At 36.8% G+C, this 16,858-nt stretch overlaps 1 protein-coding gene across 3 annotated transcripts in view; it reads right to left on the bottom strand.

The window, feature by feature from the left end:
- Positions 1-2,471: 2,471 nt before the first annotated feature.
- ST13 (ST13 Hsp70 interacting protein) overlaps positions 2,472-16,858 on the bottom strand; it is a 30,825-nt gene continuing 16,438 nt past the window's right edge. For all 3 annotated transcript variants that reach the window (XM_045780104.2, XM_045780106.2, XM_045780105.2), the window contains exons 6-12: positions 13,302-13,386; positions 13,053-13,163; positions 10,557-10,659; positions 9,184-9,300; positions 7,460-7,508; positions 5,340-5,473; positions 2,472-4,771 (exon numbers count right to left, since the gene is read on the bottom strand). In XM_045780104.2, the coding sequence (XP_045636060.2) occupies positions 4,643-4,771; positions 5,340-5,473; positions 7,460-7,508; positions 9,184-9,300; positions 10,557-10,659; positions 13,053-13,163; positions 13,302-13,386 (728 nt within the window). In that variant the 3' untranslated portion in view covers positions 2,472-4,642. The remainder of the gene's footprint in view (positions 4,772-5,339; positions 5,474-7,459; positions 7,509-9,183; positions 9,301-10,556; positions 10,660-13,052; positions 13,164-13,301; positions 13,387-16,858) is intronic.

Genomic DNA, 16,858 nt, shown 5'->3' with positions numbered 1-16,858 from the left:
GTGCCCCGTTGTTGTTGAAGATTTTATTTGAGAGAGAGTATGGGCGGGGGGAAAGGCAGAGGGACAAGCAGACTCCCACTCAGCGGAGAGGCCCACACAGGGCTCATCCCAGGACCCCAAGATCACGACCTGAGCTGAAGTCAGATGCTTAACCGACAGACACACCCAGGTGCCCCAGGAGACTCAGTTCTCATTGACTCGTCAAATTGGAAGCTCTCGCCTGTCCAGAACATACTATGTAACATACACATTTACAAACATTTTATGAACTTTTCTTTATATGTTATTAACTGAACATAATAGAATTGATCAGAATTCCCACTTGGAGGGTACAAAACCAGAGCAGATAACATAACCGTGTATTCTTCTGCATCCCAGCAATCGCAAGTATTTTGATCAAGATAGCATTTTCTACCGAAAACACTACAAAATCGTCACGAGTACACAGTGAAAAATGTAGCAGAGGCGCCTGCGTGGCTCAGTCCGTTAAGCGTGGGACTCTTGATTTTGCCTCAGCTCATGATCTCAGTCATGAGACTGAGCCCAATGTCTGGCTCTGTGCTGGGTGTGGAGCCTGCTTAAGATTCTCTCCCCAGGGGGCGGGGCGCCTGGGTGGCTCAGTTGGTTAAGCCTCTGTCTTCTCAGGTCATTGACTCCAGGGTCCTTGCTCAGCAGAGCGCCTGCTTCTCCCTCTGCCTTCCAGTCCCCCCTGCTTGTGGGCTGACAAGTAAAATCTTTAAAAACGAATAAATAAAACTATCTCTGTGGTTGTGATTTTGAGAGATTTCCAATTTTTAAAAATTGCGGTTTTTGCTTCCTCTGTTCTAACCATTCACTTTTACGTCTAATTTAGTATTCATAATTACATATTTTCCTTGAAGAGGACTTCCTGAGTTACAGAGGCAAGTCCCCCACTATACCAATAGTATATTAAAAAAATTATGCGTGTTCTTTTACAACCATGCCATCAAACACAAATCGAGTTAAAGGAGCCTATCCAGAACTTAACACTTCATGTATAATGCTTCTACACTGGCAGATTTATGGTCAGGTTACTTACACTGCAACCTGACAATGCCCGAGTCATCTGGGGGAGAGTGAACTACTTAAAGATCTCTTAATTATATACCAGATACCTAGATTGTCAGAGCTGCATACGTGTATTTTACATAAGCTCTACCTACCTCCTTGCTACTGGGGCTTTTCCCAATACTTAGAATGTGAGTTTAACATTAGGATTTCACCAAAAAAGAATGTCAAATTCTTATAGACAACTTTATAGAATATTGTGAATTCATTGTATTGCCAAGGTATTTAAAACCAATTTGATACGCCACAGTTTAAGTTTACTCTATCGAAAGCTTAATAGCTATTTTAATATTTGTTGCCTATTTACTTCAGGGTATTTTCCTCCCCAAACTATGCACTCTTAATAGGTATATGATAGGTTGTAAATACCTTAAAATTTTTAAAACTAGTTTTTCTTGTCCCCATTATTGGGCCTGTCACAAGTGTTCTAAGCACTTCAATTATGCTCTCTCCCTTACCAGGAGAAATCTGTTGAGTGTGCACATCAGTACACCCAATGATGTGATATTCCTTAATCCTCTTCAAATGGATTTTGTTTCCAATTTCTTAAGTCATGAACAATTCTGCAAGGAGCAACCTCGTACAGAGAGGGCAGCGGAGAGGAAGAGCTTTGAAGAACAAGCCTAGGGAGAATACCAGCTCTACAAATATTAACTTGGGCAATTTACTTAAGTGCTTCAGTTTCCTCATCTATATAAAATGGGAATAAGAGCACTTAACGTTATGGTCATCATCAGAATGGAGTCAACGCTTTCAAACTGATTAGAGTTTGAGAGTGCTTGGCACAGTTACCTAAGTGGCTACTTGGGTGCATTAACGATAGATATTAGCAAACCTGTTTCTCCGTTAACCCATTAGGCCAGTATTTCCGAAAGTGGCAGCCTGCTAGTTATTACCCAGGTCTTTTCTCCCTTTTGTACTGTAATTTTTCTACTGGTACATAACCATACAGCAGTGGACTATTATTTTTCTAGCTTTCCTTGTAGGTAAATATGGTCTCCAGTATATTAAAAAAAAAAAAAAAAAAACCAATGGGATATGAGAAGTAATAAAATGTTAACTATGTGTACCAGCATCAGTATATCTCAGTATGTGCTTCCCTAGTGCCCTCTCCTGTTTCCTCAGGCTAGAAGAAGAGCATGAGAGCAAGCACTTTTGGACTCACAAATGGAAGCTACCTTCTGACTATGGCAGAACGACTTACCTCTGGACTGCTACCTGAAAGAAAAGTAAAAGCTCTGTTTAACATCTAATTCTTAGAAATCATTGTTAACTGCACTTTATAAACTGGAGCCTACTATGTCCAGCAAATAATTTGAGTGTTAAGGACCTAAAAGAAACAGAACATGCGCTGGGAGAAAAAAGGTGTGGGGGGGTCAATATCCAGTTTGAAACCATACTTTATTTTTAATGTAGCTAGAAATCCAATAACTGTAATTTTTAAGCAGAAAAAAAAACCTCCTTTACTTTCCCTTCTTATATCATTGTTAGCACAAGAAAAAACACTTCTGGTTTAGAAATGATACTGAGTTTCTATGAAAATGAATGTACTTTGTATTTGCGGAACTTAAAAGCACAGGACACATTTTCAGAAGACCAATTTTACTTTTACCCACTTATGGTAATATTTGCAATGTTAGAACGTTCTTAAGTAATATATAATTAAATCAAATAAGGAATCCAAAAGGAACTGGTCTTCTTGAGTTATTCACAGCACACATTAGAAAATTTGAGAGAACACACATTAACAACAACAACAAAAAAAACCACTGGCAAGCTCAAACGCAAGTTTATATGCTGAGTACTTTTAAAGGGTTTAAAAAGCATGCTCAGTTATAGCATACAGCCTTTTCTCACTTATATAACAGATGCATTTCTATCTGCTTGTATACAGCAAAGGGTTAGAACCTGAATCAACATACTTATGACTTCAGAAATGTGCTATTTCAGAAATGTATTCCATGGAATTTTCTTCACTGCTCCTACCACTGATTCCTCAAATAAGCAAAGTCCAGAGGGTCTCATCCCTTGAAACTGTTTTAAAACACCAGCACTTTAAACTGAAAGATAGGTAGAAACCTAGCAATTCCTGGTACAGTGCCTGGACTTAGTCTTAATTAATGTTTAGAGTTGAATGTACAACAGAAAATCTATCATTTCTTTATCCTTGAAGGAGAGGGAGGGAGAAAAAGGAGAAGTGGGGGATATGGTGCAGTACTTAAGAGCTGAATAGGAGCACGACGACTCATAATGCCATCAACCCAACAATGAAGAACCATGGATCTCATCAATTTTATAATTCATATTGGATCAAGAAGTTTGGGTCCCCTCTATTTATATCAATGAATTCAACCTCATACTCTCCAAACTACGAAGATGGATAATGTAAGATAAACTCCAACTGCAACAGGTATTTCCTAAGAAGGAGACTGAACACCAAAGGGAATCCCTCCTTCCAACATCTTTTGACATGGTAAGATTTCACCCAAGTGGAAACCTAATATTTAAATATGAAATCGCTTGGCCAAGTAAGAAACTACAGCTGTTATGGGTATTACCTTACATAATCACTATATGTATTACATATTAAACCCAGCATTACATATACTTGCACAATTATGCTGTGAATAATGATAGTAGTGATGATGCCAGTGAAAAAGGACTATCTTTAGCCCAAAAAGAGTATTGGGGGGGGGGGAGGGAGAGTTGAAAACAAGTAGAAAGCACACAGAGAGATGGGTATTTTCTGACCAGGAAAGGTCACTCTAAACACAGAGATATAAAAAGAAAAGTATTCCCTTATTTCCCCTATGTGGAAATAATGCAAAACATTTATTTTCTATATCAGACAAGAACACAGCTAAGTAATCCAATTCTACTGCAGCATTATAAAAATCATCCCTTCACCACAGTGTAAGATTTAAATGCTTCTGCACAAGGGTGCACACTATATAAAAGTAATAAGTTTGCTGCTGCCCTGCCAAGCACTTCCGGTCCCTACCCAGGTCCTACTGCAATACTGGTGGTCCCAATGGTTTTATCCAAATAAATTGTGTTTAAAAAATAAAGCATTTAAAGAGACAAGTCAAAATGCCTCAGAAACCATATCTCCAACTCAAACTTCATCTATTTAAATGTTATATTTGCCTCACACTAATAAACCCTTATTTCACTCACACTGAGCAATAAATCTTCCACACTGAAGTATCTTCCTTGCCCAATTAATCCAAAAGAAAAAAACCTGAAATGATTAGTAAAGAAAAGTGTAGGGACTAACACACCCTTTTAATATGTTTTTAAATATTTTTAAGGTTTAAAAAGTGTTTAAAGTTTGTAATTCCTAGTAGGAAAACATTATCTGAATGAATAGCCTAATGGCAAACCACTGTAGAATGTTTCGGTTGCGTGGGGCAGAGGGGTAGGGTTTCTCTTCACAGCACCCCAGCTTTCTTCATGAGAAGGTCAGAGGTACACTGGTTTGTATTATTGCGACATCCACTAGGTGATCGAAGCTGCTTTTCCTTCAGCAAGGGCTTTATTTGTCAGAAGGGCATTATGCTTGACCTCCAAACTTGGCTGACAATTTACTGATGAGATTCATAACCTTTGGGTTGCTCTGATATTTTGACATATTTGCTGGGTTCTGGGCCACATCCTGGAAGGCCACCATAACTTCTGGGTCCTGTAAAGAAAGGTGGTGGGGTTTTTTTAGTATTTAAAAAAGAGTTCTGTGTTTTAACAAGTTTATTATCTGAAATCCTAGGTCTTTATTTAGACTGACAATTTTGTCACAGCCAAGTTAAATGGGGTTTGGACAAGTCCCTGAAATATAAATATTACTAATGTACACTTCAAAGTCAAATGCCAGTTATGTCACTTTAGCTAGATAATGAAAAAAGGCATATACGATTTTGATAAAAAGGACAACTGAATCACGAAATTCTACTCCTGAAACTAATATAATACTGTATGTTAACGAACTAGAATTTAAATAAAAACTTGGAACATAAATAAAAAAAAGAAAAGGATAACTGGATATAATCAAACTATTACAGAGTATTTCCTACAGACCAATTTTTAATTACTTAAGCTGCTCATTCTAAAAAAAAAAAGAATGGTCTAACTGTATGATTAGCTATTTGGTAATTCAGAGAAGTAAAACATGGCTGAATAACCTTTGTCTCTACACAGAATTAATGAAATAAATGCCTTAGTGATACAAAGCACAACTTTGTTTTTCTAAGTCTTACCTGCATGGCTGCAAGAACCTCTGGATCACTAAGAATTTCATTGAGCCCAGGCATTCCTGCCATTCCAGGCATCCCCCCTGCCATTCCAGGCATTCCTCCAGGAAAATTACCAGGCATTCCCCCAGGAAAGCCACCTGCAAGAATAAATGAAATAAATGCTTAGACACCAACCATATTCTCAAGTAGTGTGATAGTAGACTATTTCCTTCTGATGAAAATCACACACACATACTTACACGTCCATATGCAAAGAACAAGGGGACTATTAAACACAAAGCAGTCTAAACATTCTAACTGGATGTAACAGGACATGATTTTACCTTCAAATTTTCTCTTAAAAAATAAGGCTGTAAATCAACTTTGCTACCTTCTGCATTTATTTTTTCCTAGTAATAAAACCATTAAAAGAAAACTAATCTTAACACAAAGAGAAAGCTAACAAGCCCTTGGAATTACAAAATTTAAAAGTCTAATAAATCATCTTGGTCGTCTTTTCTCATTCTGTAACATTTGTTTCAATTTAAAGTTCTAATTGCTAAGACTTTAGTTGTTTTTGTTTAAACTACATTCCTCTAGAGCAGTCATTAAGTACTACATGAAATGCTTCTTATAAAAAGCTATGGATTTCTATCTCCACCCTAGACAGAATCCAAATCTTTGAAAGTGAAAATCTGCATTTTTAGCAAGCACTCCCGGTGTTTCTTCTTTACACTGAGAACAATGCTCTAAGCAAAAAAGATTTAATTCTTCCAGTATATTTTTATATTATAAACCCAAATTATCTTCTCAGTTTTTCACTACCATAAACCTTTTATGTCCATTGCAGATATTCTGAAATCACAATTATGCCAATAGAGACATCATAAAGGGATTTAAATATACATTACCTTAGGGTGATTGTATGTAAACTATCATAAAGAAATACACGTAACAAACTCATTTCCACCTGGCTCAACAATTTAAACATGCCGATAAATAACTAACAGTCATGGGTAAGGGGATCTAAGAGGGCCTGAAAAGAACTTCTAGTTTCTCTTGTTGTCCCTACTGACTTTGAAAAACTAGTTTCTACCCATAAAAAAATTACTGGCTCAAGGCAACAAGAGTTAACTAGTCTGCTTATCAAATCCAGATAATAATGAAATCCACCTAATAAAAAATTATCCCTAGTACTAACCTACACTAGTGATTGTTTTCTAAAGCAAAGGTACCAGATATAAGATTACTTATAGCAGAATGTATTTTAAGCAGAATGTAAACTATGAACTGCAATTTATTTTCTTGCTTTTTCTTGAACAGCAAGTCATCCCCAAGATACGTTCTTTCTTTTTAAAGTTGCTTGGCACGTGATCTTTTTAGAATAAAGGCTATCTTTTCTAGCCTCTGACCATGTAACTTAAGTTGTAGCCAGTGGCATATAACCATTAAGGACTGTGTAAATGCTTCTGTAAACTTTCCTTCAGAGAAAGCTGGTTACTATTAAAACAGCTGTAGGCAGCTGATTCTCGATTAGAATTACAAACTTTACAAAAAACCTCTTCCTGGACTTTGAATTTCACACTGCCTCATTCAGGAAGTATTCAAAAATTGTTCTCGGAGTGCCTTTTTTAACTGCTCTTCTACCCGTATCATATAGGCAGGCCTCTGCTATCACTGAAGGCTTTGCTCCCCTAGCAATTTCTAATCACTTGACATTTACAAAAAAGAGCTTGTATTTACTTTTACACTAGACTCAAAATATTTTTTATGCTTAATAATTCCATACAGTACCTAGTATCTCATGAATACCAACGTCTAACAGAATAAAATCTCACTGACAATTTAGAAATACTTAAAATACATCATAATCGATTCATAGTCTCCTAGAAAAGTACAATGCTCACACCTCACTAAATGTTAGCTATTATAAAAAAGTGTATTGCTAAAAGCGTGAGGAAAGTAATATATTTCTACAAACATACAATTTTTAAAGGAGAATGAAACTTTCTAGAGGCTAACATTCTAAAGGCTTTTCAGTATTCCAGGGACTTATAGTACAAAATATAATAGACAAATTTGAGCCCCCAAACCAGAATATTCTCCCATTATATCCTCATAGTTTTAAATTTTCTTTAAAATACCTGGGAAAGAGCCATACTGAGCTCCTGATTGTCGTCTGGCTTCTTCCTCCTTTAATACAAAGAAAGAAAGAAATCATACAGTGGTGGTGCTGTGGGGGAGTCTACTGTCCCCCTGTACCCTATCCATGCAAAACCATGAAAAAATTGTAAAATCAGAGGACCTAAGAGAATAACACATTTCAAATAGCAATACTGAACTAAAGGACACACACCCCAAACCCCCTTTCAAAATTTTCCAGCTAGGCTGTCAATTAGCATTACTTTTGGTAATGATGTCAAGTAGTGTTTGTTTGTTTGTTTGTTTTTTAAAGATTTATTTATTTGACAGAGATAGACAGCCAGCGAGAGAGGGAAGGGGGGGGGGGGGGAGTAGGAGAGGAAGAAGCAGGCTCCCAGCGGAGGAGCCCGATGTGGGACTTGATCCCGGAACACCGGGATCATGCCCTGAGCCAAAGGCAGACACCTAACGACTGCGCCACCCAGGCGCCCCGTCAAGTAGTGTTTTACTTCTACTTGGGGCAGGAGAAAAACAACACCTGGAAAGCAATTTACAGTCTATGCTTCTTGCAAAGTATAAATTCTTAATGTTGTTAAAACTCCAAAATGAAAGTACATGGTTAGAATAACGAAGACTGCCAATGACTTTTGTTTCAAGTTCATCTTTTCCATACTTTCTCTATATAACTTAAACAAATACAACTGGGGTTTACCAATGCATTATTTTCAGCAAACAAAATAAAAGAAAATATATACAAATTTCCCTCATAACCAGTTATAAAGTCATCAAGAATATATAAATGTAAAAATTACTTTCCAACACAAGAACTATAATCCTAAAAACTAAGCATGATGCTTTAAAAGCATTTAATATTAAGTTTATTGAAGCTTACTATAAATTCATTCAATATAATTATAGTTTTGCTGATTTTGTTAAATATTAATATTCAATATTAAATGACAAAAAATTAGAAAGTAATGCTATACAATTATAATATACCTTTATGTCCTTTTATTCAACAATATTAGAAATAACTAGATGAAAATGAAGAGCATCAAAATGTAAAAAGCTAATATAGGAAAAAGAGGAGAAACCTTAAGAACAATAATACTGTGGATGAATTATGAATAACTTTTTTCTAAATTTTATGACTTCGTGACTAAAAATATAAAATAGCTAGAGTCTAGGGACGCCGGGGTGGCTCAGTAGATTAGGCGTCTGCCTTTGCCTCGGGTCGTGATCCCAGGGCCCCAAGTCCCGCGCTGAGCTCCCTGCTCAGCAGGGAGTCTGCTTCTCCTTCTACCTGCTGCTCTCTCTCTCTGACAAATAAATGAATAAAATCCTAAAAAAAAAATAGCTAGAATCTATTTTAAATAGCTATGAATACTACTGGAACAGGAAGAATCATAAAACTCAACAAATCAGGGCAAGCATCCACAAGAAAAAGTAATACGGACAAGTTTTAATTACCTGACCAAAAAAATTTCCCAACTTTAGGAAGATACAAACAAGAATGTAAGCTGGTGATATATAAGCTCGCTTACGAATTTAAGAACAAAAAGATCCCTACAAATTGGAGATAATGAAGGGAAGAAAAACTCTTTAAGTAGTATCATTACCCTACAGAACTGCAGCCAGCATTAAATAAGAGCCAGGAATTAGAGTGATATCCTCAAACTCTAATCTACTTTATTTCCCTTTAATGGTTTAGCTACAGAAACTTTACCCTCTGGACTCTCTCATGTTCTTCCCGAGCCTTCTTAACCCTTTCTATTCTTTCTTTGATCTCTCGCTCTTCACGTTTTCGCTCATACTTTCTCCGATGTTCAGCAATTTTCTGGGCCTAGGGGGAAAAAAGCCAGAGGAAAAAAATGTTTTCTTTAAAAGATGAATAAGGGCAACCCAAATCACCAGTTTTGTTAAAGAATCATTTTTCTTTGTGGAGAAGTGTTAAATTCAACAAACAGTTCTGAATAATGACAGATTTATCTTATAGAAAAAGACCTTACATAACTCACACTTTAACAAGCCCACTGTGAAATAAAGGAAACAGGCTGAGATATGAAGTTAGAAGTGTATAAATTTCAAACAAGTTAACTTGTGCAAGGATGACAAGTTTTCAAATTGCACAATTCTTGCCTGCTACTGGCCAAGGGAAGGTAGAGATCGGGAACGCACACACCAGTTATTTGCCACAGTCTAAATACACTGAAGTTTTCTCATCCATAAAATGAGGAGGGCAGGGGAAGAGAAATACTTAAGTCTTATAGAATGCTGTAAGGATTAAGAGAAAATATATGTACCAGGCACTAGCACATAGCCGGGGCCAAATATTTGGAATCTATTACTCAGAAAATAGAGTAAATGTAAGAGAGTCATATTCAATTGTTACTTCAACTTGTTTATCATTATTTTTTTTAAGAATCTCATGTTCTAGACTATCTCTCACCATAACCTTGGTCGAGTTAGCCCTGTTATGAGAGGAAAAAAAAAAAATCAAAAAGTCTCTGACTGTAGATAAGTTAAATGCAATAAAACTTCCATTACCTTATAACCTTTGGGAATAAATTCTAGTTTAAGGTCCCACAGAACTGAAGAATTTACCATGTAAATGCGTAAAAATTATTTTAACAATTACCTTAAAACAGAATATTCTAGCTTTTGGAGTCAATATTATCATTTTTAAAAGGATGAAACTTGCTAAATTCCACAAGGCCCTCATGCTTTATACAGTGGCTGCATACACCTACGATAAACAAGGACAGACCAGACACAACCTTGGGTGACATTTTATAGATTTTTCTATTTCTTTCCTTGCTGTAAACTTGATGCCCCCTTTTCCATTTCTAACTTTCTGGTTATAACTCTACTATAGGTTTGCAAACAAAGTAACAGAGCTTGCTAAATGCAGCATGAGAAATAAAGGTATGACAACCTATTGAGATTTCCTGAGTTAAGCACAAACTCAGTAATTACACATGGAAATATTCAAACATTCTTTCTTTGTATCTGTTTTGCAGGTAAATTACTGCCAGGGGCTAAGGACTAGAGCCGCAGAGCATCACAGTAATGACATTCCCTTTCTCTACTTGAACATACCCTCGGTTGAACTTCTTTCAGCATTGCACTAGCATCTTCATCATAATCCAATTTACAAGCAAGGGCAAGATCATGTGCTGCTTCTTCCCAATGGCCCAGAAGTCTGAAACAGATTAAATTCATTTTAGGGGCCTTTTATACATATCCACTAACGTGGTGGTGTCTTTCTTCCTTATTACAAAAAAGGGATTGTTACAGAAGAGCTTTAAAGTTAAATATCTGAACTATAAATTTTCACGAAGCAATTCAATTATTATGTGCTACTCTATAAAAATCTGGGAGTTTAGTTTCCTCCTTGGCAACTATAAAGCTGTTTTCTAAAAAATGTTAAAAACTTTAAAAAATTACTTTCAAAATTTTTAAATATCACGTAGAGCTACAATTTTCAAACTCATTCAATAATTCCAACTCCTTAAAAACAGGATTAACATAATGTACACTTAGCATGCTCTAAGGTAGAAAAGAAAACAATACATGTGTGCATCTTTTATTGAAAGAAGAGAAATGATAAATCAGAAACTAAAGGTTGGTGGGAGACGGTAGGAATGGAGTAGAGAGAATAAGAATGGAAATGAGACTTCTCCGGGTATACTTGTCAACTCAGTTTTGACTCTTTAAACATACAAATGTTTTAAATATGTAAAGAAAATTCAGCCAGAAAACACATGGGGCGCCTGGGTGGCACAGTGGTTAAGCGTCTGCCTTCAGCTCAGGGCGTGATCCCGGCGTTCTGGGATCGAGCCCCACATCAGGCTCCTCCGCTGGGAGCCTGCTTCTTCCTCTCCCACTCCCCCTGCCTGTGTTCCCTCTCTCGCTGGCTGTCTCTCTCTCTGTCAAATAAATAAATAAAATCTTAAAAAAAAAAAAAAGAAAAAGAAAAGACAGAAATAAAGCGACCCCTAAACCTGAATACGAACAGGAAAGAAAGGAAAAAACACTGTTAACCACACTCACCACGCGGCATATAGAAAAAAAGTCAACCTATACATATACACTTATCTGTTTATTAATTGAGAAAGAGAGTGTGCACACGGTAGAGCAGGGGGAAGGGCAGAGAGAGAGAATCCCAGGCAGACTCCAAGGGCCCGATCCCATGACCCTGAAATCATGACTGAGCCGAGATCAAGACTCGGGATGCTTAACTAACTGAGCCACCCAGGCACACCAAAAGGCATATAACTTTTAAAACAGTATTCTGACTGTGTATCTTAAGTGGGATATATTCTAAGGATAAAAGCTACAACAAACATAAAAACAGTCAACTTAGTATTATTTTGATAGGATTATAAAACAATTCTATGTTATCACAGGATAACACAAATAAATATATTATGGATAGAGATTTTGAGTCTAGGAGAACAGTGTTAAAAAAAGCAAAACAAAAGGGAAAATAGAATGGAGCCCTACATCAGGCTCCCTACTCAGCAGGGAGTCTGCTTATCCCTCTCCCTCTGCCCAAGCCTCCCTGCTCATGCTCGCTCACTCTCTCAAATAAATCTTTAAAAAAATAAAAATAAAAAATGTCTTTTCTAACTCTGTTCATTGAAATGACAGAAGTAATGATAAGCCATAGGCAACTAACACACCTAGTGGCCAAACTTTAGTTTCTGTAAATGTAATGCTCACAAAAATGAATGCTGGTTTGAGAAATGGTTAATTCTGAGTCTGGGACAAGCAAAACACAAGATGAGCTCATGCTATCTTGTACCAGAAGACAAATTAATTAATGAAAAAAAAAAAAAAAACAAAAAACCAACAATGGCAAAGAAACGCTCAAAGATTACTAGGATCACACAGCAATGCATGAGCTTTCTGACCCCCAGAGCATTAATACATCTTATTCTAATCTTCTACTCTATCTTAGACACCTGTCTTCATAATCACTAGAGCTCCTTTTTTGAGTAACCTAATACACTTGTCCCAAGCATATTCATCTCCATTTCCATCCACACTTGGAGTATAACATCCTTCCAATCCATGTAATATGTTAAGTGTCATTGTATATCTCATCCCCAAGTAACCAATACCCACTTGTTTAACATTAAGTTTCATTTCCAGGAATAATGACTCATCTAAGATAAATTCACCTCTTTATTATCCCCTTTTTCTGATTTTTCACGTGACCTAGCAACTAAAATGTTTGAAAATAAGGAATTCCTTCTTCTATAATATATTAGTTGTTTAATGTTAGGTTACACAAAGAAAATCTAAAACTTAGAGACATTTTATAAGACTATGCTCTTTTTTAGAAATAATTTTGATCTTTACCTTATATTTGGCTATATGTGGTCAGAAACTGTTAAATAGTGGTTTTCTTTGAAGAAATAAAAAGAATTTTTATTTTCTTACTTGTTCCTTATACTCTCTCAATTCTTCACATTAAACACGTATTACTTTGAAATTAAACCCTTAAGCAATTTCATTTTCTTCAAAGCATATTAAAACATCAGATTTAAAATTCAGAAATTCTGAAAATAATGAAATTCCATTGTTTACCTGTGTGCTTTCCCTCGCCACTTATAAGGCTGAGCTGAATCAGGATTTATTTCAATAGCTCTGTCACAGTCTCGAATGGCAGCATTTGGCTTCTGTAATTTGACGAAGACACTAAAAAAAATAAGTGTGATATTAAAAAGTATTCATTTCAAACAATAACACCTTTGGGATCGCCACAGAAGCAATTCTATTTAAATAAAGGAGCAGAAACTCTTCACCAGGACATTCTTTTTTGTTTATAGTTCTCACCTGGCTCTCTTGGCATACAGAATGGCCAAGCGAGGATTCAGTTTGATGGCATCTGTGAACAAGTCAATAGCTTTCTGTAGTTCACCTAAAGTAAAATAAGTTGAGAAATAAAGAATAAAAAATATTAACAAAAATTGTTGATCCCTTATTCTATTAGTCTTCCACATTCTTCTTTTAGTCCAATTAAAAAAAAAAAGACTAATTTCTAAATTAATATACAATAATGGCTCTTAAGGGACGCCTGGTTGGCTCAGGTGGTTAAGCGTCTGACTCGATTTCAGCTCAGTCGTGAGATCGAGCCCTCCGAAAGGCTCCAAGCTCAGCTAGGAGGCTTGGTATTCTCTCTCTTCCTCTCCCTCAGCCCCTTCCCCTGCTCACTCTCTCTAAATAATAAAATGTTAAAAAACAAAAAACCCCATAAAAAACGGCTCTTCAAAGCAAGTCTTATCACACCTATACAGTAAATCACTCAAGATAGAGACAATTTGTAGATACATAATTCCCTAACAGTAGAATACCACATTCTTAGTAGGACTCATGAGTTTTTAGTTAAGAAAAAAATTAAAGGATAAAGTAAAGGATAAATCGATTTTATTCCATTAATTCTCTTTTATCCATTAAGTTAAAAGGATAAAATTAAACTTACAAAGGAAAAAATACTCATACTAAATTCACAGGGTTGATTAAAAAATTACTATTTGAATTCACAGGAATGGTATAAAATTCAAGAAAACTAAAAATCATGAAAAGCCCATAACCCCCTTTTTAAATTCATTTATTATATCCAATTCTCACAGTTAGCTTCTTTGTGTATTAGTGCCTTCAGTGAACTCAGTGAACAAATAAAACATACTACACAATGAGAATAGTTCTTTGGGGGCGCCTGGGTGGCTCAGTCGTTAAGCGTCTGCCTTCAGCACAGGGCCTGCCTTCAGCTCAGGGCGTGATCCCGGCATTACGGGATCGAGCCCCACATCAGGCTCCTCCGCTGGGAGTCTGCTTCTTCCTCTCCCACTCCCCCTGCTTGTATTCCCTCTCTCTCTGGCTGTCTCTCTGTCAAATAAATAAATAAAATCTTTAAAAAAAAAAGAATAGTTCTTTGCATGAAGTCTAATTCCTGGACACAGGAAACACGAGGGGGCAAGACTAACAGAATTTTAAAGTAAATGTCAGAGTTCACTTTGGAAAATACATTTACCCAGCTAGTAAATCTGTAGAGGACCTTAACAGAACTCATTAAACAATGCAGAAGAACGTTGAGTCTTATTAAGTACTACTACAGATGTCTGTTACAAATTATTACACTTGGATGTCAAATAAGCAGTTCACACCTACCACGTTCAAAACTGAATTCTTAATTCCAATCTCATCTCTAAAATCTATTTCTCCTCCTTATATTACCAACTAAATAAATGGCTCTTCCATTCAATCTAGTTTAGACGTCAGTAAACTTTTCTGGAAAGGGCCACTTAAGAATTATTTCAGGCTTTGTAGACCGTAACAATCGTAACTATTCAACTCTACTACTGTAGTGGGGAAGCAGCCACAGACAACACATAAACAAATGGGTGTAGCCATGTTCCATTACATTTTTGCAAAAAATTACAGGAGGCTGTAATTTGGCTAACTCCTGATCTACCTCAATGCCCAAATCTTGGGAGTCATTCTCAACTCCCCAATCTAAAACCTAAATCCTTTATTCCTAACTTTCAAAATATATCTAGAATTTTAACCACTCCTGGGGTACCTGGGTGGCTCAGTTAAACTCTTTGATTTCAGGTCAGGTCATGACCTCAGGGTCGTGAAGTCAAGCCCCATGGTTGGGCTCCACGCTCAGCAGAGAGTCTGCTTGAGATTCTCTCTCCCCCTCTCCCTCTCGCACCCCCCCAAAATAAATAAATCTATAAAAAAAAATACAAAAAAAAGAATCTAACCACTCTTCACCCTAATCCTAAAGTTTCCACACTGCAACCAAAGGGCCACAGGACAGTTTGTCAGCACTGAATGAACTACTCACTTGATATAGTTCACAGCTTCAACACTGCATCACTGTATTCCTTTGATGGTTATCTTTGAAAAACTGTTTTTACTGGTTGTTATGGTAAAAAAAGCAAGAATTGCAGAAAAATAGATGTGGAACAGGAAATGAGGGTGGCAGTGTCCAATATGACACCAAGACTTGAGAAGTTGTTTAGTGCCCAAAATATATACACATCTTATTATAAAATAAATACTGTTATTTAAGAATAAGATTAAATATATTCTTCCAATTTGTGTACATCATTTTCCAATCACTAACTTGTTACAACACAGACACTTATTAAACTGTTTGGACCTAACTACATTATCAAAGAAACCCTTATACCTTTCTTTTGGCTTAAAAGCTCTGTTACAAAATCAAGACAGTAAAAGCACTATGAACAGAGGAAGTCTGGGAACCTTTGCCCTAATCCAGGCCATCATTGTTAGCCACCTGGACTCAATTTCTTGCACTCCCTCTGTAGGATCATGAAAATGCTTGCTCGATCTCCTGGGGGGAACCTAACTGACTGAGAATCCCATGTTCTGTGCTCAAGGCTACACTTCATATGCTGTTCCCAGCTAATGACTAAGTACAGCAAGGATACCAAGACTGGTCCATTATTGTGAGGCGTGTTAAATCCTCTAGTGGGCAACTTGGCTTGTCATGACTTTTCAGAAACACACCAATAGTTGAAGACTTCTCTTATACAGGGGTAAAGACCTACATGACTGTCTAAATGACTTCCAGACTCCTCTAGTTCTCCCTGCTCCCCTATTCTTCCTCTCAGGCATTTTCTTAAGTATATCTCTCACACATCAACCCATGCTTTGGCTGCTTCTTCTGTAATGAACACACCCCTATTTGCCCTTAGAATCTCATCTACATAAAATAGCAAAAATAATCCTTTTCAAAAGTAAATGCTAAATAAATAAAATCTTAAAAAAAAAAAAAAAGTAAATGCATCTCATGATGAAGCTCTCCTACACAAAAACAGAACAAAAACTACACTCCACAACAACACCCCAGTGGCTTCCCATCATCCTTAAGGATAAAATTTGAAGTCCTTAGTATGGTCTACGAGTGACCCTGTAGACCTACCACAGACCTTCAGTCTATCCTCCTCCCCACCTTCCCACCACGTCTCTCACTCTGAAGTGCTTCTTGGACCTCAGTTCTACCACTCTTTCCCCTTCCCTCACCACACTCCAGCTACAAGGCCTTTCTGCTATTCCCTCACTATGCACTCATCCCATATGCTCCCCCAGTTAGCCTCTGTACTTGTTCTTCCCTGTCTCAAAGGCTCTTCCTCACATGGCTCACTCACTTCACTTCATCATATGCTTTTCTGACCACCCTTTGCAAAATACAGCTTCCATCACTGACTATTCTTTTACTCTGCTCTATTTTTCTTCATTGCACTTACTCCCACCTAATATTAAATTATAAATTTGGGTTTGTTCCCCAGTAATATATGAGGTCCATGAGGTAAAGAACTGGGTCTGTTTTGTTTTTCTCACTGTATATCCAGCATCTA

This window comes from Ursus americanus, chromosome 17 (genome assembly GCF_024610735.1).
Source record: "Ursus americanus isolate L20-20 chromosome 17, mUrsAme1.1.p, whole genome shotgun sequence".
Lineage (NCBI taxonomy): Eukaryota > Metazoa > Chordata > Mammalia > Carnivora > Ursidae > Ursus > Ursus americanus.
The sequence above is the reverse complement of the archived record's forward strand: the minus strand, read 5'-3'. Positions and strand labels throughout refer to the sequence as shown.